Here is a 24,838-nt window from a genome sequence, read left to right on the forward strand (position 1 = left end):
CGCATGATGGATACATTTTATCTAGAGGACACTAATTAGCTTGATGTTGCCTTTCCGTTCCATTCGGGTTACGCAATTTCCTGATCCACTTTATCTGACACAATCTTTCTGACACACTTTTTTTGCCATTCACTTTGTACACGGGGCAGTTTTCATGAGACGGCCTCTGTTATTGTGCTACTGTGCTAATGAATATTCAAGACTATGGTATGGCTTGTCGAACGTCGCGCTCAAGGCCGGCCAATAAGAGGCGGCCAGGAGCTGGTGAGCTGGAGGCGCGCGGCAATTTCTAAACTCATCCACGTTTAGGCCTTGCTACTACGTGCGCTTCGAGTACTCCTTTTTTTTTTCAGCTGCTCATCCACGTACGGGCCTCTGTGTGACAATGAATGAATGAATGACAATGACAATGAATTTTATTCTTGAACGGCTCCGCCAGGGGGCATGGAAGAATAACAAACAGGTAAATGTTTTATGGCAAAACAAAGCATAAATAAAAACGTAATACAAAAAGCATCTGTACATATCATGAACTTCATAAGGCAAACAACGACAGTTAACAAAAAAAAAAAAAACAACGACCGAATAAGTGAAACAATCGGTACTTAATGGCAAACAGTGGCAGTAGTATCTTACAATAATGTAAAAGGAAAGTAATGATCTGACAGAAACGTGACAATTTCTTTAAAACTCTTATGTTCTTAGAATTAAAAAGCTGCTTCATTTTCAAGACATAATCTGTAATTTCGTGCCTGCCTAGTAAGTCGGCAGTGAACTTGGGCGCGATTTTCCCTACGGCGCGATCTACACGCGAAGGGTATTCATACGTCATTGAAAAACTGCCTGTGTCATTCCCACTAGACAGGTCGGGATGATGCATGTACACTTGTGGGAATGTGCACTTAGTTGACTCAGTACAGCACTATTCATGTGAATTTTATGAAAAGAAATAATAAACTGTGAAGGAATTATGAAAAAAGATATGTTTCTGTGTATTTTATTCATAAATCCTCTTCATTTCAACCCATCTGTAATCACATCGTACCCACTTATAAATCGACGTGTCCATAACTTCCTGGAGCCGCCTCCCAACCCCCAGATGGCTCTGGAACATTCCATTCAATGACGGGGGTTTTATTTTGCAATGTTATCAAATAACTCTCAAGTAAGCAAATTCTTGCCATAGCTAATCTATTTTAGAATAAAATCGTAATCTATCTATGCTTAGATAACCTAATTCAAATTGGCAGAGACATAGACAAATATTTGTTTTACAATCGTGATACGTTCAACTACTCATCTGTGCTGAAATCCGCATCGCTATCGCTCAAACTTCGATCGCGGTGCCGGTGGCTTGTGTGTGTTTACAACATGTGTGCATATGGAGGAAGCATGGGGCTGAAACAGCACCGCGTGGTGAGGTAAAAAACAAATCGGACGTAAGAAGTCGTACATTCAAGAGCTAAACAGACAAATAGCGAAATCAAAGTCCACTGAAAAGGTCTTGACACTGTAATGTATGTTCCAAAGTCATGTCTGGCTTAGTTTCGAGAGAATTTTCTACACTTGTGAAGGTTTTCTTTGCAAGAGATCAGGAGTGAGATCGGTGAAGTAGCTAAACGTGTACTCTATGTGACTGTTGCATCCATGCGTGCACGTGGCTGGGAGAGTGCGGCAAGAACGCTAGGAATGCTCCACCAGCAGGTACGGTGGGCTGCAAATTCTTGGGGCAAAATAGACTTCATTGTTCAGCCCGTCTAGTATTTATATATTCGTAATAACTCTAATTCTTCATAAAATCACGATAAAAATATTTCATATATTCATAATACATTTTAGAAGCGTAATATGAAATATTTTGACTTTTTTTTTTGCAATCCAAAGAAAAAAATATTTTGAATAAAATATTAATAATAAATAATAGTTCTTGACTCAAGTCTAAACTTCGTTCGTCTTCTTGCAGTTACCCCGCAGTTGCCCATGGATACGACGCATAAATAATTAGCTGTTTGCGGAGTCATTCCTACCCTACTGCCTCTGTTCAAATTGAGAGCGATTGTGATTTTATCGGTGGCATTTATAGTTTCATGACCTCATCCAATAAAACTAGACAAATTTAAACATCAAATGTTGTGACAGTTTTTGTCAGAATTCCGTATCAATATCACTTGTTGCCACGATAGTTTTCAGATTTCACTAGCTTCATTATCGAAGCTGTTCTGGCTGTTGGACATTTGAAAGAACTGCTTTGTAAGAAATCACCTTTTATTTATTATTTGTTTTCACACACAAAAATTTTGATGATTTACGTAATCTTCTAAAACTATTCTAATGTCATAATATTTCATGATGGTATGTGTTCTGTCTTTACATGGCAAGATGGGATTTTTTGTTCTTCCATCCAGGGTCAAAGAAGGAAGTGACAGGAAGGAAACCAACACGATAGGGAGGAAATGAAAAGGATAGAATGAAACACCTGCTCAGCGGGCTCTTTTTTATTGATTTTTACAATGGTGAATGCAGTACATCAGAATTTAAATACAGTTCTAAATAATTTATTATTTGAAAAATGAGCAAAGAAAATGGGATATCATCGAGTTCTAAATGAAAACTAAATCAGCATCGCCATTTAGATCTAATATTTACTACAGAATAACCCTGATGCAACCTTATTGTCAAGCTTTTGGTTGAGTTTCTTTACAGAAACGAATTTTTGGAGCACTAACCCAAGAGAACAACCAAAAGGTTTTAAAAAATATGATGAAATGCAGGTCTCTAGACCACTCCTGTGCATGAGCGAGCAACAGCCCCCGTGGACAGTGTCACTCTCGTCCTTGGCCTAGGCTAGGCTACTCGTGTCGTTCTCGCCATCATCATAGTCACACGAAATAATATTGCATCAAAAGGGTTCGTATAAGAATCATTATGATCATCATCACTATCATCTCAACCACAGCAAAACCCTGAATATCATTCCCACCATAGTCACTCCCAGCTCACAAAAACACATCAGCAAACGTACAGACATCGCAGACTTTGTAGCTAACTACGTTAGACTTTAGATCAATGTTAGTTGTACACAAAATGAAACGGAGGTGGAAAACTAGTAATGAATACACTTAGATCATCAACGATGGCATTTTACCGTAGAAAAAATACACTGAACATCTTGCACCGCAAAAAATTTGAGGTAAAAAAAACTACATTGAGGAAAACTAGGGTGAAAACCCGCTGCTTGGAAGACGAACGATGAAGACACTGTACGGTAAAAATGCACACGGAAACAAACGAGTGGGTACCATACAAAGTATGAATGTTCTCGCACACACGTAGATAATCTACATCGTGTTCAATCAAAAAATCAACAAACACTCGAACAAAAACTCACCTCTAAATTGTTGCAAACGAGATAATCACTTCAAAAAATGGGGGAAAAACACTTGTGGTAGTACGATTGTACTCTAAGAATAACAGAGATAAGATGATACGAAAGCAAAAGAGAGAAAAAGAGAGAGAAATGGACAGGAAACCTGCAGAAGTTATGCCACACTCACTGGCACTAAACTGCAATTCGACACACACACGCACACAGGTAATCAGAAATCGTCATGAACCCCCTCAGTCAGTCCGCAGCGCGAGCGAAAACGCACGTATTTATTCAAGTCGTATGCACGGCTGAGCGGTGCTTGCATACGTAATGAGCAGATACATGGTCATGAATAAATCCGTGTAGAACGAGTATTTCTTGTCAGTTTTCGACACTTTTAGTATCGACTGAAAGAAAAAACATTAGCAAATATGCTCATGATCAAAATAAAACGGAAAAGAAGAATATAGAAGATCAAAATCTCTCTCGAAGTTCGGTATTGTATTCAAAAATATTCCTTCACGTTTGACGCCAAAAAAAAAAAAAAACTAACCTGAAATCTTTCATGCCCCTCTAAAATATGGTGAAGACTATGTCCGCTAAAGCATATAGTATCACAATAAGGGCACGTTTTCTCATCTCCATTTCAATACAGGTCAGGAACTTGCAAAATTCAGAGACATGTCTAGCGTCGAGTTTAAAAAAGATTATCCTCGCGTTCGCACTGGAATTCCGGGTCTGTGATTGGTCGAAATCTGTCGCAAGACGCGGCGTGTCGCATTGCGTATAGTCCAAGAGCATTAGGTCAAAAAAGGCTTAAACCTGGACATTTTTGGTAACAAGCTGATTTTTTCAGGATAGGTCCAGAAAAATGTCTAGAATAACATACTAAAAGTCCTCATTAATCCTCTTTGAGCGTTTTCCGCAATCCAAGATGGCGTCCAAAATGGCCGTCATATCCAGAAATTCTTATAACTTTTCAACCAGAGAACCATAGTACAAAATTTAAATGTCTAAATATATGTTTTTAAGCATGAAGAACTCAATAAAACACATATAAAGAGATTTTGATGCGCGCAAGTACGGTAATCCAAGATGGCGTCCAAAATGGCCGCCATATTTTGAAATTCTTATAACTTTCCAGCCAGGTACCGCACATACCAAATTTAGATGTCTAATGTTTTGAAGGATGAAGAACTCAGTAAAATACATATTAAGAGATGTTGACGGACACAAGTACCGTAATCCAAGATGGCGTCCAAAATGGCCGCCATTTCCTTAAATACATATAACTTTTCAACTAGGCAACCCAATACAAGCGTCTATGTTTCGAAACATAAAGAACTCAATGAAATACATATTAAGAGGATGTTGACGCACGCATGTCCCGATTAAACCGCTCGACCTCTTCCTAAAATGCAAAATGGCGTGCAAAATGGCCGGCAGTCACAATTTTATCTCACAATTATGTAAATGTTAGTATAGTTTATAAGAAACATTTTTATTTAAAAATAGTTCTTATGAGTAAAGTATACAAATAAAATATTTGGATGTTAAACTCAAAGAGTGTGTCCTTGTTACGAGAGAAACATTTCACCATCGTATTTGTTGCTAAACAGAGAGCCTACTAGATCTTTTTACCACATGGTCTATTTTCGTCACCCTCAAGCACATGGAATGAAAATTAAGTGCTAGCCCTTTTTTACTACCAACGCATTTGGTGTCTACCATGAGGTGAGTTCCATTTGAAACTGTCAGTTATCACTCAAGAAGTAAAAACAATTCTTGCTGATGTCTGTGCTACATAAATGTTGAAAATGAGTGTCTGCATGTGCGACAAAATAATGTGTAATTCATCACACGACAGTGAATTTCTTCGCTGCACGTATATTGCTCCACCTATTAAAACAAAGTGTCTAAATTATCTTATTCATTTCGTGTAGATTAGGTAAAACTATATTATAGATAGAAATCAGAGAATGTGGCACTGGAATACTCCTCTCCTACACGAGGGATCTTCTTTTTTTTTACTCGAAAGTGAAACATATAGCGCAAACGTTTGGTTAGATATTGAATTGCTTCCATCAAAGAGTAGGAAATATATAAAGTATAGTATTCAGGGAAATGGGCAATATATGGGAGGGTGTGAAAGGGGGATTCCCTCCCCCTCCCCCCAACATCAGGAAGATTTTGCATTTTCAGACTTGATATTCAGACATCTGATGCACCCTATTGGTGAAATTTTAAATTTTTGTTTCCATTAAAAAAGGAACAAAAAGTTATGTAATCATGGAAGTGCGCGGTCATAGGGTTGCCCGCTCCCACACGAGGGCAAAATTTCGTATTTTCAGACCCTAAATTTACAGATCTGTTGCACCTTTTTGGTGAAATATCTGATATTTGTTTTATATTTAACGCTAGAAGAAATATATATTCAGGAAAGTATCGGGGAGGGGGAAGTATGTGGGGAGAAAACTCCTTCCCATACGATTGAGAATTTGGCATTTTCCAATTTGAAATTCAGAGATTGAGCGCACTCTTTTGGTGAAATATCTGAGATTTGTTTTTGTCCTAAAATTAAGAAAATATATTTAGTGTATTAGTGGAAATATGCCGGGGAGGTGCAGGAGAGGTGTATGGGGGTGATGCACCCTCCCACAAAATGGATTTTCATTTTTTTGGTCAGGTTACGGGTTTAAGTATGGTGCCCAATGTTGGTGACATACTAGATTTTTGTTTCTATTAAAGAGTGTAAGTAGAATAAAGAATAAAGACTAGCATATCCAAGGCAATGAGCTAGTAGAGGATGGGGGGGGGGGGGGGAATCCCTTTCGACTGGAGGGAGTTTTGCATTTCTTTGATCATTAACCGGCCTATTGCACCTTTGGTGTTATATTGATTGTCCATCCTCAAAGAGTAGATAATTCATAGTCTCAGTATCCCCATCCCCTCCAACTCCAGGGAGCTTTTATACTTGAATTGAAATGAAAATAATTATAATCATTTACACACATTTCATGGAATATTTGGGAATTGTTAATCAAAGGGGTATTTAATTTATATTGGGGATGTGAGCGGTGGAAGGGTTTTGTAGGAAGGACAAATTACCCTTACTTTTGCATTTTGTAAGTGAAAGATCTAGTGCACACATTTTGATGACATATTCGGAAATTTGTTAATCTCAAAAGTGTACAAAGTCTATGGAAAGGGGCCGAGCGAGGGACGTTTTGCATTTTTATGATTGCAATTCAATGCCAAAGTGCATATGATGAATATTTGGGAAATAATGATTGTATATAGGCCATCCCTTTCCACAAGGGGAGGGGGAATGCATCCAAGCGAACCTATACCCGTGTTGTGCACATTTGAGGGAAAGATTCCACTGGACCTTCTGAGTTTTTGAATCTCGAACATTATGTTGAATATCTTTGTCTCTTGGTAAACAAACGGCGGCCATTATGGGCAACATTTGGTTTTCGCGAAGAATTCACGAGGTTTTATTTGTACTTACGTGCTTCATGATCACTGTATAAGTATTTTGTTAGGTTCCTTATGTCTCAAAATATATATTTATACATTTAAGTGCGCATCGATCGCGGTTACCTAGTTACAGGCTTATGAGAAAAACAGGAAATGGCAGCCATTTTGGACGCCATTTTGGATTTCTGAAAGTGCTTAAGTGCTTTATTTGTGTTTCAAAATCTCCGAATAAGTATTATATTTGGTTCCCTGTGACTAAAAACGTATATTTCGACATTCAAAGTGTGTACAGTTGAAATCTACTTGCAAAATTATGATTAAAAAAAAAATCTGAAAATGGCGGCCATTTTGGACGCCATCTTGGATTACGGTACTTGCGTGCTTCAACAACTCTTAATATGTATTTTATTGAGTTCTTCATCCTTTAAAACATATATCTAGACATTCAAATTTTGTATTTGGGTTACCTGGCTGAAAAGTTATAAGAATTTCAGAAAATGGCGGCCATTTTGAACGCCATCTTGGATTACGGTACTTGCGTGCATCAATATCTCTTAATATGTGTTTTATTGAGTTCTTCATGCTTCAAAACATATATTTAGACATTTAAATTTTGTATTTTGGTTCTCTGGTTGAAAAGTTATAAGAATTTCTGGATATGGCGGCCATTTTGGACGCCATCTTGGATTGCGGAAAACGCTCAAAGAGGATTTATGAGGACTTTTAGTATGTTATTCTAGACATTTTTCTGGACCTATTCTGAAAAAATCAGCTTGTTACCAAAAATGTCCAGGTTAAAACTAATGCTCTTGGACTAGTAGTATCCATTGGCTACTGACTCAATGCTGTGAGTTCAAAAACTATGTTTCAGATAAAAGTGTCATTGATATGAGTAATAGCTGAATAGTGTACAATTGAGTTGGAGGTTATTTGAAAATGAAAGCCTATATTAGTTTCATGAAATCCATGATTTTTTTAAATGTTAGGTTCCAGATTGTGATCGAATTTTCACTCTCTATACAAAACTTGAACTTTACACAGGAACCAATGATGTGTGACGGTGCACTTACAATGACCCTGAACAATGGACCTGGCTACCACCTGTCCCGAGCTCTGCTGCAAGGCACATGAATGCTTTATCAATTATTCATGTGGATTGCCCTGAGCACTGCTAGTCTGAATTCTTGACACAGGGTGAAATGCATGCACATGAAAGAAGTAAGCACATGTTTCCATGTGCTTGCACACACCCCATTTCAGAATGAACAAAGACTAGCTGCGATAGTGGAATTCCTCATGAAGCATTCCAATCCTGGTCATTGTCCACGACCATTGTCTGGGTATCAACAACACACTCCACGCGTGTTCATTCACTACCCCACTTTCGGTAAGAAAACATAATTTGCCTTGTTTTCAACAGGAAAATTCACAACCTTAAAAATGATGCCCCTCTTCGTTTTTTAATTGATCATACTCGCTCAAGTTTCACGATTGTGAAATCGAAGAAATTACGGAGATCTATTTTCAATACCAGTCAGGAACTAGCAAAACATCAAACTATGATCTAAAAGCTTCTTGAACACTGGCAAAATAATCGTTTACTTTGATGCTCAAATGGACTACTATATTGAGATAAAAAATAGGGAAATTATGTATCAAATTAATGAGCATAATCAGCTCTATAACTTACCCAACCATCCTGGGTCAAACAATGCACTGCGAAAGCTATGAAAGCTGTTGTTGCGACCTCTGCAAAAACTCTCGCAAAGTATCGCGAAATCTCGTCAGTCTCAAGGGCACAAACTGCACAAACGTGATTCTGAATGAAATTGTCGTTCGTGCCTCATTATCGCACGCGCTGCGGACTGACTGCCCTTGAGGAAATCGATATCACGATACCACGCGTAAGTCAATAGCTAAAAGCCAATCACAGACACAGAATCAGACCGAGTGACTCATTATGAAAAAAAAATCGTAAGGCTGTTGAATATTCATTAGCACATTAGCCAATAACAGAGGCCGTCTCATGAAAACTGCCCCGTGTACAAAATGAATGGCAAAAAAAAAAGTGTGTCAGAAAGAGTGCGTCAGATGAAGTGGGTCAGGAAATGGCGTAACCCGTTACATTCCCCGACTACTTTCAGGATGTATCTCAAGTATGTATATATTCCATCTGAAGACTAGAAACACTCAAGATTTCTATTAAAGTGACGTGAATACACACAAAATAATGACTGAGAAGTATGTCATAGAAAAAAAATCGTAATTAAAGAAATACATAATTATGTTTCAATTAAGATACACGGAATAATCTCCATAGCGACAGAGTGAATGCGATATAGAAGATATCAATGAACATGAGAGCGGGGTGATTGGTTCAACTGCTATAAATCCATGGTTCTTGTCAATATCGATCCTATTTACCTCATGATGGGTTGATGAAAAAATGAATTAGAGTCTGGCGCGATATAGGCCTATAGGCAGCCACTGCTCCATACAAGGTGTCACCACTTTGCTTATGAAACCCGGAAGTGCCCCCCCCCTACACACACACACACACACACACACACACACACACGCATTTGAAAATGTGGCGCCGGCGGTGTAATTAGATGGAGCACGGAAATTATATACTCTCTTCTTCGATTTTTCTTAAATATTCTATTAGTCTACTACCGTAGGCCCAAAACAAACACACACGCACGCACACACACACACACACACACACCGTCTCCGGCTTTTAGAGTTAGACTTTAATACTGAAAGCAATCTTCTTGATTGCTGATTAATATTGTGGCGTCGCACAACAGTCTATGTAATTTCTCCTCTTTCTTGTGTACATGGAGGAGTGTGTTGCAATGTTAATTCCTCTCTCCCTCTCGCTCTCTCTCTCTAATTACACAGAGTCCCGGAGTATACTGCAGTTTTCGAGATGCAAGTTTTTAAACGACTTCCAATCGAAATGGTGATATGCATCGTCGCATTTCATGGAGGTCAGTTTGTTAACTTTTTTTAATAACTTTGTCGTAAAAAAATAAAAAACAAAACAAAAGGAAATTTCTAAACGCGCTAATGGTGCTATTTATATCAGAAAACCAGTAAGCACGATAACATAACATTCAAAGTAATAAGATGAAATTAACAATTACATTATAGACAAGGTGTTCTCTAAATAATCATATCAAAAAGTTGTACAGTTTCGACGACGGGCTGTCATCTTTCTCTAACGATGGCTTATCGGTCGATTTGAATGTGTTAAGGGAACTCTTTGTCTATATTCATCAACCATGCATCCTTATGAACTTAATTCGCAACAAATACATTATGCACTAACTGTGCGTGCCTTGGAAAAAATAGAAAGATCATCGCTTTTGCAAGGTAAAACATTCATAATTTTCCTTGAGTGAATTTGTAGTCAAGACTATAATACCCTGCACATTGGAAAGACGATGTTTGCACAACTATATGCAGTGCCCACTTGCTATGTGGACTCGCACACTGTACAGCGATCGTTGCTCTGGTGGCTCCGCTCGCTATGACTGTGTACGTCCACGATGAGCTGCCTTTTCAAAAGGACGCCTCACACGCACCTCTCTTTTCCCCCAAAAAATATGTATAAATGTGTGTGTGTGCGTGCGTGCGTGCGTGTGTGTGTGTGTGTGTGTGTGTGTATCAATATGCGTATGTATGTATAAGTATATATATGAAATTTTGATGTGCGCATAAACATCAATTCTTATAACATAATGTATTCTAGCCTTAATTGTATTCAACAACACCGGTTGACGACATCTTCAACGGATCGTCTTTCACATCAATTTTGTTTGTTCATTCCGGTCAATTTGTTTTCTTTTGTCATATTTCTTAGCAAGTTCCAATGATTCTGAAGGCATGCTTACGTAAAAAAAAAAAATAACGTATGAGGAAATAGAAATAAATGGTCTACCATTGAATACATGGTTTATATTGAAGGTTACTTTTCACATTAATTTTGTGGCTATAATTACAATAGTGGTCTTCTTTACACAGGGTAGCCTTTTCAGTGTCAACACTAGGCGCAGTCAGACTGGCAAAAGTTGAGAAGTTTCGCGGAAGTTTGAGGTCAAACTGGCAAAATTTAGAGATCTTAAAGATCGCGATCTTTAAACTTTTCGATCTTTTGCCAGTCTGACAGCGCCTGGTAACCATTAAAGACATGGTAACCATTTATACATCTAGGTCGAGAGAGACATTGTTGGTAAAAATATCGTGCCCAAGAACGTGAACTATTGGCTGGATTCGAAATCGGGTCCTCCGGCTATCATATTCAACAACTATACCAGACATTAAATCGGTGTGATGAAAAAACTGCAAAACTACTTTAACATTAAGGAACTTACCATTCTAAAAATGCAAATATTGTATGACTAATTAACTGATGTTTCACATTTCAACGTGTCGCTGCAAATATCCTTCACGAATTATATAGATTGCTGTGCAGAAACCGGGGAAGACACATGCCGGAATGTGAAATTAGCCGCTGAGGATCTCTGTCCATTCATTTTCTCTGAGGAAACGGGAGGTTTTGTCCGGTCCGTGCCCAAATACGTCCCACGTGACCATCCTCAGTATGACGTCATGGTTCCCGAGGCAGCAAGAAGAAAGACCAACCTATACTGTGCCCATCCTGGTAAATTGTATAGCTTGTATATTTTGTACTCATACTATACGAGAGTAATATGGAACGCCATTAAGGAAACAATACAAAATTCATTTCACTCCAGCCAATATTCATTTCACTTTTAACAAATACATTTCACTCTCAAACATTGATTTTACTTTTTATAAAAATACATTTCACTTTTCACAATAATACATTTCACTTTTAAATTAAAATTCATTTCACTTTTCACAAAAATACATTTCACTTTTGCATTAAACTTCATTTCACTTTTCACAAAAATACATTTCACTTTTGAATTAAAATTCATTTCACTTTTCACAAAAATACATTTCACTTTTACATAAAGATTCATTTCACTTTTCATAAAAATACATTTCACTTTTACATAAAGATTCATTTCACTTTTCACAAAAATACATTTCACTTTTAAATACAAATTTATTTCACTCTTCACAAAAATACATTTCACTTTGGCGTACCATATCACTCAGACGAAACCATTTCACTGCGCTAAAACCATTTCACTCTGATAAAACCATTTCACTCCGATAAAAAAAAAAATACGTTCCTCTTTTTTCCCGGCCAAAAGGTGGCGCCAGTCTGAGAGGAGTCACAGTGCCATGGCACTTTGTTAGCACTGAGCTGAGGTGAGTGGCCGGCCAGCTGGCCGGCTGGCTATGCAGTACCTAGATTTAGCGCGCTACGCTGGCGCGGAAGCGAGAGGCGAGCTAGCAGTCGACGGTTCTCGCCTCGGCCTCACTCACATGCACGCTCGTGCGCCGTTACATGCATACTACATCGAGAATTGAATCTACGCCTGACTTGCTGAATAACGTGTGTTTTACAACGCTTTTCAACAGCGATGTTGTGGGGTAAGTTTGATGTCTGACTTCTTGTGATCGACATGCTATTTTTTCCGGTTCAAAATGAGTATTTTTTTGCCGTTCAAATAGTATCTCGAAGTTGACATAGTTTTTTCCTCTTTCAAAACATTCCCGTGTTTATAGCTGGCTGCTGACCCATCTAAAAGGGGGATTGATGTGACTTTTTGTTCATCAGGTCGGCAATACTTCGTGCTTTACGCAGATACCAAGATCGACGGTGCCCTAGAAGCATAACTTGTTAAAAATTAGGCCTGAAGATTGCATTTTTAGAGGCCAAATAATGTATTCTAGTCCTCCGGAAGGTCACGTGATCGCATCTACTGCGGAAGGGGACTTTTTCGGACCGTAAATGCACCGTTGTTAACGATCTCTGCGGAGGTGCAGGGTCAGTCCCATATATTGAAATTAGCGTTGTTCAGTCGCTCAATTGGACTTCGTGATATCGTATGTTGTGTACAGTGAGTCAGTGTAGGCCGGTGGCGGTAGGCCTACAATTGTAATATGTGGCGATGGCAATTTGTAAATTTGAATTTACAACTTATTCACAAAAATTGTACAGTGTACAATGTGTATGCTGTCTATAATATCCTTCGTGATAGGCTGCATTTTATAGCCCTTTGAAGATTATAGAAGAAGAAGAAGAAGAATAAACAGGGTCTTAGTCTTCATTTCTTAGTAGACCTAGTTAATTATTATATGATTTACTCATCACTTAATACAAACAAGAACAGTATAGATTCAATATTATTATTATTATTAGTTTTTTTCTTTCGCATGGAGAAAGAAGGCACAAGAGCGATTCTAGTATTTGATGTAAACATAATTTTCATGACATGTTTAAGAGTTGACCCGGCTGCAATGTTAACACTACAAATGTAATAGAGTACCAGGCTATTTGAATTTTTCAAGTTGGTATACAAGTTGTCAGTAAATATAGAGATGTATTATTAGTCTTCCGCATCTACAATTTGTAACAATAAAGTTTACGAGGATGTCTGAATGAATGCAATTATTCTCAGAATAATATGAAGAGTTTGTTCGCAAAAACCGATAAGTCCATTATTTGCCAAATGAAGATATTTGCGATTAAAGGTCAGGAAAAATAAAGAGAATACTAAGAAAATTTTTACTTCTTTTGACCATAACTTCAAAAATGCCCTTTTATATGTAGTGACCAATATCTCATTTAAAAGGTGTTATTTTGTACTTTATGACAGAGAGTGTACTTGAAAATCTTCAAAAATGGACTTATCGGTTTTTGCGAACAGACTCTTCATATGTTTACCATAGTACAGTGCATGTCTGTAGTTTCTCTCTGCTTGAATTGGGGTTTACTCCAACATAATGTTTTCGGACATGTTATTGTGTTCGGACATGTTATTGTTATTGTGAATAATGGTTTATAATATCATCTATGATTAATTTGGAGTAATATCTGGAAAAGTTGTTATGCATTTTCTAATCCTTTCTCTATTTGTGTCACATTGTATATGTAGGTATCCCAAGTACCTGACATCACACCGATGGAACATGCATATTTAAGGTGATTCTCTTCTCTGTGGCCTCCAGGAAAATCTGCATGACATAAACGAGAAGATCTACACTGTCAGTTCTATAGTGTATTTTGTTTTCTTGGATGCACACGTACCATTCAATCTCTGACAGATTTTTATCAAGGAGAGCACTGCTGTTTTGCAAGCGCTGAGTGACTTCCTCACAAGAATAGAAACAACTGATTAGTACACCTGTCAACTTTTTCATTTCATTGAAAAACCTAGAGCAGTATGTGATCATGATAACCTACCTCAGAAAGGTGCTAAATATGTGATATGATACAATAGGAAGAATGAAGTTGATATTCAATTGTAACATATTACAGTATGTTACTGTATATCAACTTCATTCATCTTTACGGTAACATTTTTAGTAAAGAGGATGTACATGTATATTCTTTGAAAAGCACGGTTGTTGTAGTAAATGTGAAGTTCGACCATTACAGATACATCAATGTGTGGAACTATGCAAGATAGTATATGTTAAATTATGTGCATATAAATTACTTTGGAGTCTGTACAGATAGCAGAATTATGAGCCCTGATTAAACTAAATATTATCCTTCATGATATTCTTGATAAATGTTATGGAAGCAAGTACATTGTACAGTATGAAGTAGTATCTGGACGTACAGCCATTACTCGACAGGGGGCATGTCTTGTTGCTGAAGGTATGAATTTAATTTGTACATCATCACTGAAGCACTATAAGAGGTTTAGTTAGTACATGTATGCATGTTTTATTGCTAATATTTTGGTTGTGACCCATTTCAGAAGAGGTTTCAAAGATGTAAGAATTTTGTTCGATCAGGAAGATACACAAGGTATGTCACCAAAAGGAATTGAACGGTCAAGAAGGGATAAGGAAGATGAAGATTTTGACACAACAGTTAGATAGATGATACATTACATTAGTACTTCCCCCAAATCAACCAAAATTTTGAACATGTTCGCATTGAACGGGCATGCTCTTATTAGATACCTATAAAGAAAAATTGTGGACCTTGTGAAAGGTAAGATGAGCAGATTTTTATAACACCTGGGAGGTTTCATGTTGGCCTGTAGTCTACCCCAGGGTTGTCGAGTGTTGTTACTGGTAAGGGGTTCGAATACACATTTGTATCATTCACTCAGTCATAACCATGAAGAGAGTGACACGCAGATATTTTAAATGTGTATGATACTGCTTGTGTACATGTACTGATACATGTGTATTCAGTTGACAGAGATGTTGGGATGATTAGTTTGCCTTTTGACATCTCAGATAAGATTATATGTGACCGTGCACCTCAAAACGAACATAAAGTCGCACACATTGATTTTGCGTGAGGACTGAAAATAAGTGAAATGGGTCAACCTAGCCGAACTTGACTTTTTCATATTTCCTGAAAGAGCAGGTCTTCTTTTACATTATGCTAAAATTTGGTATCATAAAACGGGCAGGAAAGTGTGTTTTTTCAGCAGTTTATCTCGAACATTTTTGGTAGAATAGTGTGATTAGGTGTGTCTTTAGAATCCCTTTTTCATTTCAGAAAAACCTTGTCCACACTTTTCACTTTCAACTCTAATAACTTTTGAAAGGATAGTGCTACTGCTTTGAAAGTTGGCATTGATTATGAACAGAAGGTGTTAATGAGGCATGCTTAATTTCAGTTCAATCTAATAATCCCTTCATTGTTGTTACTCTGGTGGTTTACTTCCTGTTTTTTGTCCCATTCATCGCACAGCCAGCACGATTTGGTAAAGATTAAGCGCTTGAATAGACACTGTACTTCAGAGCCTCTTTTCTCAGTTCACACTTTTCCTGAGTTTGTGCTTTCTTTCCAATATTTAGATAGGTTAGGAGAGTCCATTTGATTTGAGTTAGACATCATTTTGAAGCTTAAAGTCTGCTCTTTCAGAATATGGTCTTAACTAAAAATTCATGTCTAGCGACTTTTTGTTTGTTTTGAGGTGCAGCATCACATATACAGTCAATGCTAAAGTTGGGAATGAAAGATTTCTTCACATAGATGTTTTGCAAGATGCTATAAGGCCAAATCTAATCTGTCTGCTTCGATTTCCAGTAATATTGATGTTTTAAAGTTACTTTAAATTTTTTATCTGTTTAGTTTCCAGTAAGTGTACTTCATACAGTGGCGGATCCAGTTAGGACTGCAACTGGCGCACGCCCCCCTTTATTTTTTGTTTAAACAAAAGAAATTAAAAGAAAAAAATGGGGAGAGGGGTGCATGCGCCCCCCTTTAATTTTGTAAACGCGTCCCCTCTTTACGGAATTCCTGGATCCGCCCCTGCTTCATATGTAGTATGTACACTTCTGAATTGTTGATGCAGCTGCCAGTTCATGTGTTTGAAACATTGGCAGTGTGACCAATAGATACATTGTACTTGCCTTCAAAGTATTTAAGGGCATATGTACACCTTCAAAACATTCTCTGCTGTTTGGACTGTCGATGAAGTTTATATATTTTGTACATGTTTCATTTTGTTTCCAGTAAGTACACTTCATATGTATACATGTACACCCTCAAATTGCTCTTGCAGCTGCCAGTTTACTGTCACCCTCTATTCATGTGTGTGAAACCTTGGCGATGTGAATACTATAGTAGATACACGTATGTGTACCTGCCTTCAGAGTACTCAAGGGCATTTGTACACCCTCAAACATTCATGCAGTTTGAACTATTAATGAAGTTATCTCTGTACATGTATCATTTGAGTGAAACCTTGCCAAAAGTGTAGATGGCATGTAATTTACAGAGTATTGCCTCAAAACATTTGTGGTATTCTTGCTTGATTTTATTCACTTACAAAACATTCAAGCAATATTCACAACTGTTTCATGTTTGTGCAACATCGGTATCAGTATAGTTTGTTTATTGCCAGTGTCAAAATTTGCCGGCAAATTATTTGTACAGATCTGCTCAATACAATGTAGCTCTGCAATTGTTCAAACTACCTGGTACATTCATTTGCTCTTGTCTTATTACTGAGCTTCACCAGAAGAATTTTTTTTTGAAATGTTCACTGTACATCACTGTTGTAGTCAAGACAGACTGATCCTACTCGCGTTCCTACATGTACTCACAAGACCGCTGACAGTTGTACCTTTCGTAGGTCTCTTACATGCCACTTGGCTGGAGACTGAGTCCAATACCACCACCAAAAAATAAATTAAAAATAATTAATAAATGGATGAATAAATAAATAAGAGTTATAAATAAAAAAAAATAAAATGATCTAAAACTGCATTTGACTATACTGCTAAAGAGTAGATAAAACTGTAGACTGCTTATGCAGCTCTTACTTTAGGTATTATTTTTTTTTTGTTATGTGTGTGATACATTGTCATGAAGATTGGTGGATACCTTGAAACTTAACTGCAATGTAGTTCATGTAATAAATAAATATATATATATATATATATATATATGGAGATGTATATACATTTATAAAGAAAAAAAACTTGTGGATTGTGCTCCTTTCTCTGTTGTTATTAATGAAAAAAAAGGTATTTTATTAATTGATGAGAATGGCACGTGCAATAATGTATGTAAATTTCTCTGCCTAGTTAGGTAGGCCTATAGTAATAGAGTGAAGTAATGTAGTGAAGTCCTTGGGATCAACAGCTTTCTTTTGTTATATCAAAATGTTGTTATAATCAAGCATGTAAAAAAAAAGTGGATAATGTAAGCGGAATTTCGATATAATGTAACTGTGTTCACTTTAGCGGAGTGAACGGTACAAGTAGTGGTTATAATGTATTTGAGTGGATGCTTAGGATGCTTTGAATTGAGAGAGAGTGATGTGAATGATTGATGGCAGAATGAAACTGAGAATCAGACACTTCCTGTTGACGAAATCAGAAGGGTGGACAAAGCAAACAAAACAAACATACATTGTATTATGAATAACAAGAACAAGACATATAATCAAAAAAAGAGAGGGAGAGAGAGAGAGAGAGAGAGAGAGGCCCAGCAAGAGGCTGTAGACTATTAGTACGTAATGTCTAATGACAGACACAAGTACAGTATATCACAGCTAGACGCTCGAAACTGACCACGTGTATTTACGCTGGGGTCGCTCATACAGTAACACACACGTACAAAGGCATCGAGGTAACACGTCAATTTCTATATGTGGGACAGTACAGTACTTCGCGATTTCGTGCCGAGAAAAAAAGGAATGACATCCCAATGATATCAGCTGGCTGCTGACCCATCTACAAATCATCACATTACACTTTTAGGTATCATCTGAAAGCTGAATAAATTTCCTTTTACATGATATAACTTTTGTTGGTGCCCCACGATGAAAAAGAAGACTTTTAGGAGAATTTTAGAAGAATATCTGTATCCATTATTTCCGGAACATCTGCAATTAGTTAGCCACGAAGTTGATAATCTTTCATGTCGTTCTTGGAAAAATCAACAAGATAGCATCCAAGTTTTAACCTTTACCTATCAAATAAAAGAAAAATCATGTGAAAACGTAATTCAGTGACCAAGATATGAGCATTTCAAAACGATTCTCCAATCGCGCTCTCTATGACTTGCGGGGTCAACTCGCGTGCGAGGACTTGGATATTCTAGACGGGTTTTTTCGGGCTTGCCGACTGACTGGAGTATACTCAGTAAATCTAGGTACTGCATGCATAGCCAGCCGGCCAGCTGGCCGGCTACTCACCTCAGCTCAGTGCTAACAAAGTGCCATGGCACTGTGACTCCTCTCAGACTGGCGCCACCTTTTGGCCGGGAAAAAAGAGGAACGTATTTTTTTTTTTATCAGAGTGAAATGGTTTTATCAGAGTGAAATGGTTTTAGCGCAGTGAAATGGTTTCGTCTGAGTGATATGGTACGCCAAAGTGAAATGTATTTTTGTGAAGAGTGAAATGAATTTGTATCTAAAAGTGAAATGTATTTTTATGAAAAGTGAAATGAATCTTTATGTAAAAGTGAAATGTATTTTTGTGAAAAGTGAAATGAATTTTAATTCAAAAGTGAAATGTATTTTTCTGAAAAGTGAAATGAAGTTTAATGCAAAAGTGAAATGTATTTTTGTGAAAAGTGAAATGAATTTTAATTTAAAAGTGAAATGTATTATTGTGAAAAGTGAAATGTATTTTTATAAAAAGTAAAATCAATGTTTGAGAGTGAAATGTATTTGTTAAAAGTGAAATGAATATTGGCTGGAGTGAAATGAATTTTGTATTGTTTCCTTAATGGCGTTCCATAGAGTAAAGAATACTCACATACATGTTTTCTCCTTTTTTTTTCAGAATCTGATATTTAGTTTATAACCCCTATTTTGAGAGTGCTGAATACGAATCTCGTTGGCGACAAATTTAGAAATGCCTTCCTTGGCCATTGCCATTGAAATGAATTATTATTTTTGTTGTTGTTGTTGTTGTGGGCTTTTTTTAAATTATGCATGAGATTATAAGGAAAGTAACCCAATTATACACTTCTAGATATAGAGTTATCCGGTCAGTAATATAATCCTAGTTATTCAGGGTCATGGGATGCTCAAAAATGGGTTGACGCGTGTTAACGCTTGGATTTCCTGAAATTTTTAATGGGAAAATTCAAAACATAGGTATTAAAAAAAAGAAAAACATAAGTATTATAGGCCTATTATTTCATCTGAATATTTAAAGTTACAACTTTATTGGCCCGAATCAAATCTCGCCCATCAACAGATCAATAAGTCACATTCTCACTATAACATCAACATGGTGGTTGTTATATGACAACGACTTTGTGGATTATGTCTATTTGAAAAAAAAATAAAACAAAACAAAACAAAACAGTTTTGTCATATGTGACTGGGATAAGTCGCGGAAGAAACAACACGTGCTATAGCACGTGCGATTAACGCTAAATTCAAAGGTAAGGGAAAGGGAAGTATATACTGAACGCATGCACGTATTAAATGCGTTGCACCACGTACGAAAAATCGAGCTATACGGTACAGGCAACCAGAAGACACAATGCTATCCAACAATGCATCTGTGACAATTGTATATAGCGCCCGCACACATGTCTGGTCAACATAATCCAGTTTACAGTTCGGATTTAGAGTCCACGCGAGCAGAAAAAAAGGGGCATTTGTACAATCGTGCATGTTGGTTTTTAAATTCACTGAGATGGATATCCGTGATGTAATCATTATTCATGTTATCCCTATAAAGTATGCTTGTTAGCACATCCACTTGACAGCAAGCCTGCTGTTTTGGCACTAACCCATTTCGTAGATTGAATATGCACATGAGCAGAAAAAAAAAAGTCATTTGCCAGAATAGGCGTGTTGGTTTAGATTCATTGAGATATGTAATTATTATCCATGTATTCGTAAACCGCAATAGTGCCTGCCAATATAGCCATCTGACAGCACCAAAGTGTTCATTAAAAGCCTTATTTGGTGATAAATAATAGAAATAGAGTTTGTTACTCTATACACTTTAAAAATGGTAAATCCAACATTTTGGCGGTTAAATTTCACTTTGAGTGTTCAATTTAACATTTGCTGAAGATTCGAGGAAAGACAGCATTTAAATTGTTGGATTTACCAGGTAGGCTCACTCCCTGAATTTACTATATTTCATTTTCAAAATGTACAATGCATGGTGCTTCGCGTCCCCAATTGCAGAGGCCTCTTTGATCATCAGCGCCCAATTTCATAAAAAGTTGATATGATGTCAACTCTTGTTGGAATGTCAATTGTCATGGTAACGATGAGAATCCAGCTTTCTGATTGGATAGTTGACATCGTAACATCTTTTATGAAATGGGGCCCTGGTCTCTGCAAATTCATTCTTTGTGTGAACGTGAATTCTACAGATTGTTACGTCTGGTATCCTTATAACTTGTATGTCTATTTGAAACTGATGAAGTGCTTAACCAATCGAGAAAAAAAAGAAAGGTTATTTTCCCCAATGTGCATAATAACCAATTACGAAATGGTCTAAAGAAAAAGATTGTCAATGCACTCAAGACAAAACGATGAAGATGTCTGCCGTAGTGTCAGTATACGGTGTTGGCAGACCGATTGTTTGGGTCCATTTTGGTCACATGGTCCATTCCTCATTCTCCAAGTTCATTCTTAGTTTTAGCATATATGAATCTTTTTCAATTGTTGATACGTCGGGCAAGCTTATGCGTTGTGCCGCTTTGAAAATGAGTGCAGCACCTATATAAACCAACTGAGAAAAATAGAAAATGTGCACATAGGCTTATTGTAAACCGACTGCCTCATTACAAACCTCAGTAAAAACAGAGTTTTGCCCGACGTTCATTACATGAACAGATTGTGAACCGAATCCCTGTTTGAATGGAGGGACCTGCTCGGAAACTCTGGAGGAATTCATCTGCAGATGCCCAATGTTATCTGTTGGAAAGCAATGTGAAATGGGTATGTTTACATCAATTATAATGTTGTTATAAAGGGTGTAAAACTTCCTGTAATTAGGAGGTTATCTATTGCATATTCTATCGGTGTGTGTTATGTATGCACATTTTGTTGTATACAAATGATACGAGAATTTGTATATATATATGTATACATATATATACCACATTATATTTGTATGAAGAATTTGAATTAAGAAAAATTGCTGAAATCCATTTTTTGAAATGTTTGAAATTCAATGTGCTAAAACACGTAAAATATGAAATATATGTGAAAATCATAACAAAAATCTTCAAAATAGTTGTTTTATAATTATGTAACGAGTGCAGTGTCATGTTTAAGATTTGATTTTGTCTGTTCAACGATGCATGACCTTACTTTAACACATTTGGAAATATCATTCATCTGCTTTTGCATTCAAATTCCACATATTCCTTTATACATGTTGCGTCAACCGCGCTGTCTATCTTAAAAATTAACCAAGCCTTCGAAATGGACGACTGGCACTTTCATGACAATGGCTGGCAAAATAACAGTAAAGTGATTTAATAAAATGCTAAAGAAAAGTACCATTATCATGTCTTATCTATCACTATCAATGTTGGATGTACACGCACTCTATACACTCGGTAAAAAAAGAAAGTTAAACACTTTTTTTAGTTGTTAAAAATCAATGTATTATATATCATATCAAAACTTTACGCATGAGTGAACACATTTGTTCTTTAGTGATCATTTAAGTGAGAAACTTAAGGGGAAATAAGAATTTTCTGTCAACTCATGACATGGGGAGTAGGGGCACAAAGATGATTAATAAACAGAATATCTTTATTTCATTCTTCATTTTAGTAATTTAAGACTTCATTAGACAAATTCAACAACCAAGTATAATTTACAATTTTCCTTTTTTTTTTGATATTGCTTCTTCGCTCATATCATTGAATTTGGATTTGACAGGTAATTCTTCATTTTCCTCCATTATTTTTAGCCTTTGTTGATGTTTTGGGTTTTAAAGATATTACAAAGATCATAGGTATATTTTGCAACTGCATTCATGTTGTTTATTGTGTTAAATTTGTCTTTTGTTCTTATTGGTATATGGAAGAGCATTAAAGGAAAATCTCACAATCGATGCAAACGTTATGAATATTTAAAGATTATAACGTCATGTGTGGACAACAATATAAAGAAAATATGAAGGGAATTCCACAAAAATTCATTTTTCTAGCATATTGAAAAACAACTTGACTAACAGCTTTCAGAAAGCAGGGGGAATAAATTGCTACCCTTAATATGTGTCAGTATCAAGTTGATGACATGTGTAATTTTCATGAAAAATGATTTTTTTTTTCTAAATTCCTTTATATTTCCTCTTATTGTTGTCCACACATAATCTCCAGTAGTCTCCTCATCCAGCGGTTCCAACACCAAAACTTTAAAAATGCATAACTTTTGCATCGATTGCCCGATTTTCCTCAAACTTTCACTGACGTGTTCTACTAATGTTGCTGCTTTCACTCAATCCACATTTCTCTTTGGGTTTTGGTTTCCTTTAACGCATAAATGACAACTTTTTACCTTTTATGCCTTGGAAGAGAAAAACGAAGGTGTTCACTCATGCGTATCACAAGTTTCCCCTTTTATTGACTTAACAAGTTGATAACCAATTAGATCACCTTTTTATATGGTATATAATACATTAACATTTAGCCCAAAATTCTATGGGAAATATAAACTTCAAAAAGCGTTTATTTTCTTTTTTCCGGAGTGTATATTCATAAAATGTGAGCGTTTCCATCCGCGTGTATGTTTTATTTTATCCCGTGTGTAATCTATAGATATCGTCTGCCCTGGTGATGTGTCGTCACCAAACTCCTGCTATCTCTACCGCCAGGACCGCCAGCCCTGGGAGGTGGCGCGGGATGAATGCGTCAAACTAGGGGGATATCTGGTCGCTATAGAAACGCGAAGTGAACTCTCTAGCATTCGACAGGACGTTCTTATCTCGCACTACGGGATGAGGACTCTCCCGTCGATGTGGGTAGGCCTGAATGACAGATCTCGTGAAGGAGTCTACACTTGGGAGGGAGTTGGTGGCACCTTACCCCTCTCAAGCAGTATGTGGAAGCCAGGGCAGCCTTATTGGGTCAGCGCTGGCAAGGAAGACTGTATAGGATTCGATGGGTATAGGCTGCAGGATGGACCATGCAGGGCTGCACTGAGATACATCTGCGAATTCGTGCTTTGATTTCAGTGTCAGAATCAATAGATACATGGGAGAAAGTATCTTTCAACGGTTTCTGCATTGGATTCAATTACAACTTTCCTCTCTCTCCCTCTGTGTGTGTGTGCGTGTCTATCTAACCCACTCTCTCCCTCTCCCTATCTTTCTTTCACCAATCTCTTTCTCTCTATTTGTTTGCAAGTCTCCTTGTTGTTTGCTTTGCTTCTTCAGAAATGTTGAAGATTGGAGATTGTAGCATATCCATCACCATTTTCTCCCAACAGCAGTGGTTGTTATAGGGCTTTGAAGACTCTAACAATAGAGTTACAAACCCTGATAGCTGGGCAAACATTCGTTGAAAGGCATTTTTGCTCACAATGACCCCCTCCACAACAGCCTTTTTGCTCAACGGTATCTCCACGCTATATACGTAAGGGCCTAAGAAGTATATTGTAACAGTGAAGTTTTTTTCTCTCTTAGATTGAGTAAACCATAAATAAGAAATTCTCAATTCTCATGCGAAAAACAGGTTTCAAATGATATTTCAAATGTTTGAACTTCATTCTCATAATACAGATATGCTGATACATATCAACATTGATGATAAACCATTAGAAAAGAAAACATTCAAAAGTTTTTGAGAGTATTGTAGACGAAACTTTGACTTGGAATGAACATTTGCATCATGTTACAACATGTTTTTCCTACAATATAGGGATTATTTCCAAGCATAAGTTTTTCGTCCCTCATTCAGCTTCATATTTATTATAATTTATGTGACCGTGCATCACACAACAAACAAAAAGTCGCACTCCTTGATTTTACGTGAGGACTCAAAAAAAAAAAAAAAAAGGTGAAATGGTTCAACCAAGTCAATCTTGAGTTCTTTATATTTTCTGAAAGAGTTATCCTTCTGCTACATTATTCTTCAGTTTGGGATCCTTACATCAGTGGGAAAGTGTGTTTTAGCAGTTTTTCTACAACCCTTTTTGGGGAAAGAGTAGAATGATCAGGTATGTCCTAGAGGCTGCTTTTCATGTCTTGAAATCCTTTACACACTCCTCACTTTAAAGCCTTATAAATTTTGAAAGGATGATGCTACTGCTTTGAAAGTTAGCACTAATCATGGGCAGAATATTATTTTAAAAAAAAACATGCTCAATTTCAACTTAATCTGATAATCCCTTCATTGCTGTTGCTCCGGTAGTTTACATGCTGTGTTTTGTCCCTTTCATGGCAAAGCTAGCACGGCTTGGTAAA

The 24,838-nt window shown here is 36.9% G+C and overlaps 1 protein-coding gene across 1 annotated transcript; it reads left to right on the plus strand.

Annotated features, from left to right (window-relative positions):
* Positions 1-209: 209 nt before the first annotated feature.
* On the plus strand, positions 210-23,602 carry LOC139743601 (C-type lectin domain family 3 member A-like). Its single transcript, XM_071654075.1, has 2 exons — positions 210-264; positions 23,193-23,602. Exons 1-2 carry the CDS (start codon positions 210-212, stop codon positions 23,600-23,602), a joined length of 465 nt encoding a protein of 154 aa, XP_071510176.1.
* The last annotated feature ends 1,236 nt before the right edge of the window (positions 23,603-24,838 follow it).

This window comes from Diadema antillarum, unplaced genomic scaffold, assembly GCF_040938485.1.
Source record: "Diadema antillarum isolate AM-2024a unplaced genomic scaffold, OU_Dant_1.0 seq00001098_RagTag, whole genome shotgun sequence".
In the NCBI taxonomy this organism is placed as follows: Eukaryota; Metazoa; Echinodermata; class Echinoidea; order Diadematoida; family Diadematidae; genus Diadema; species Diadema antillarum.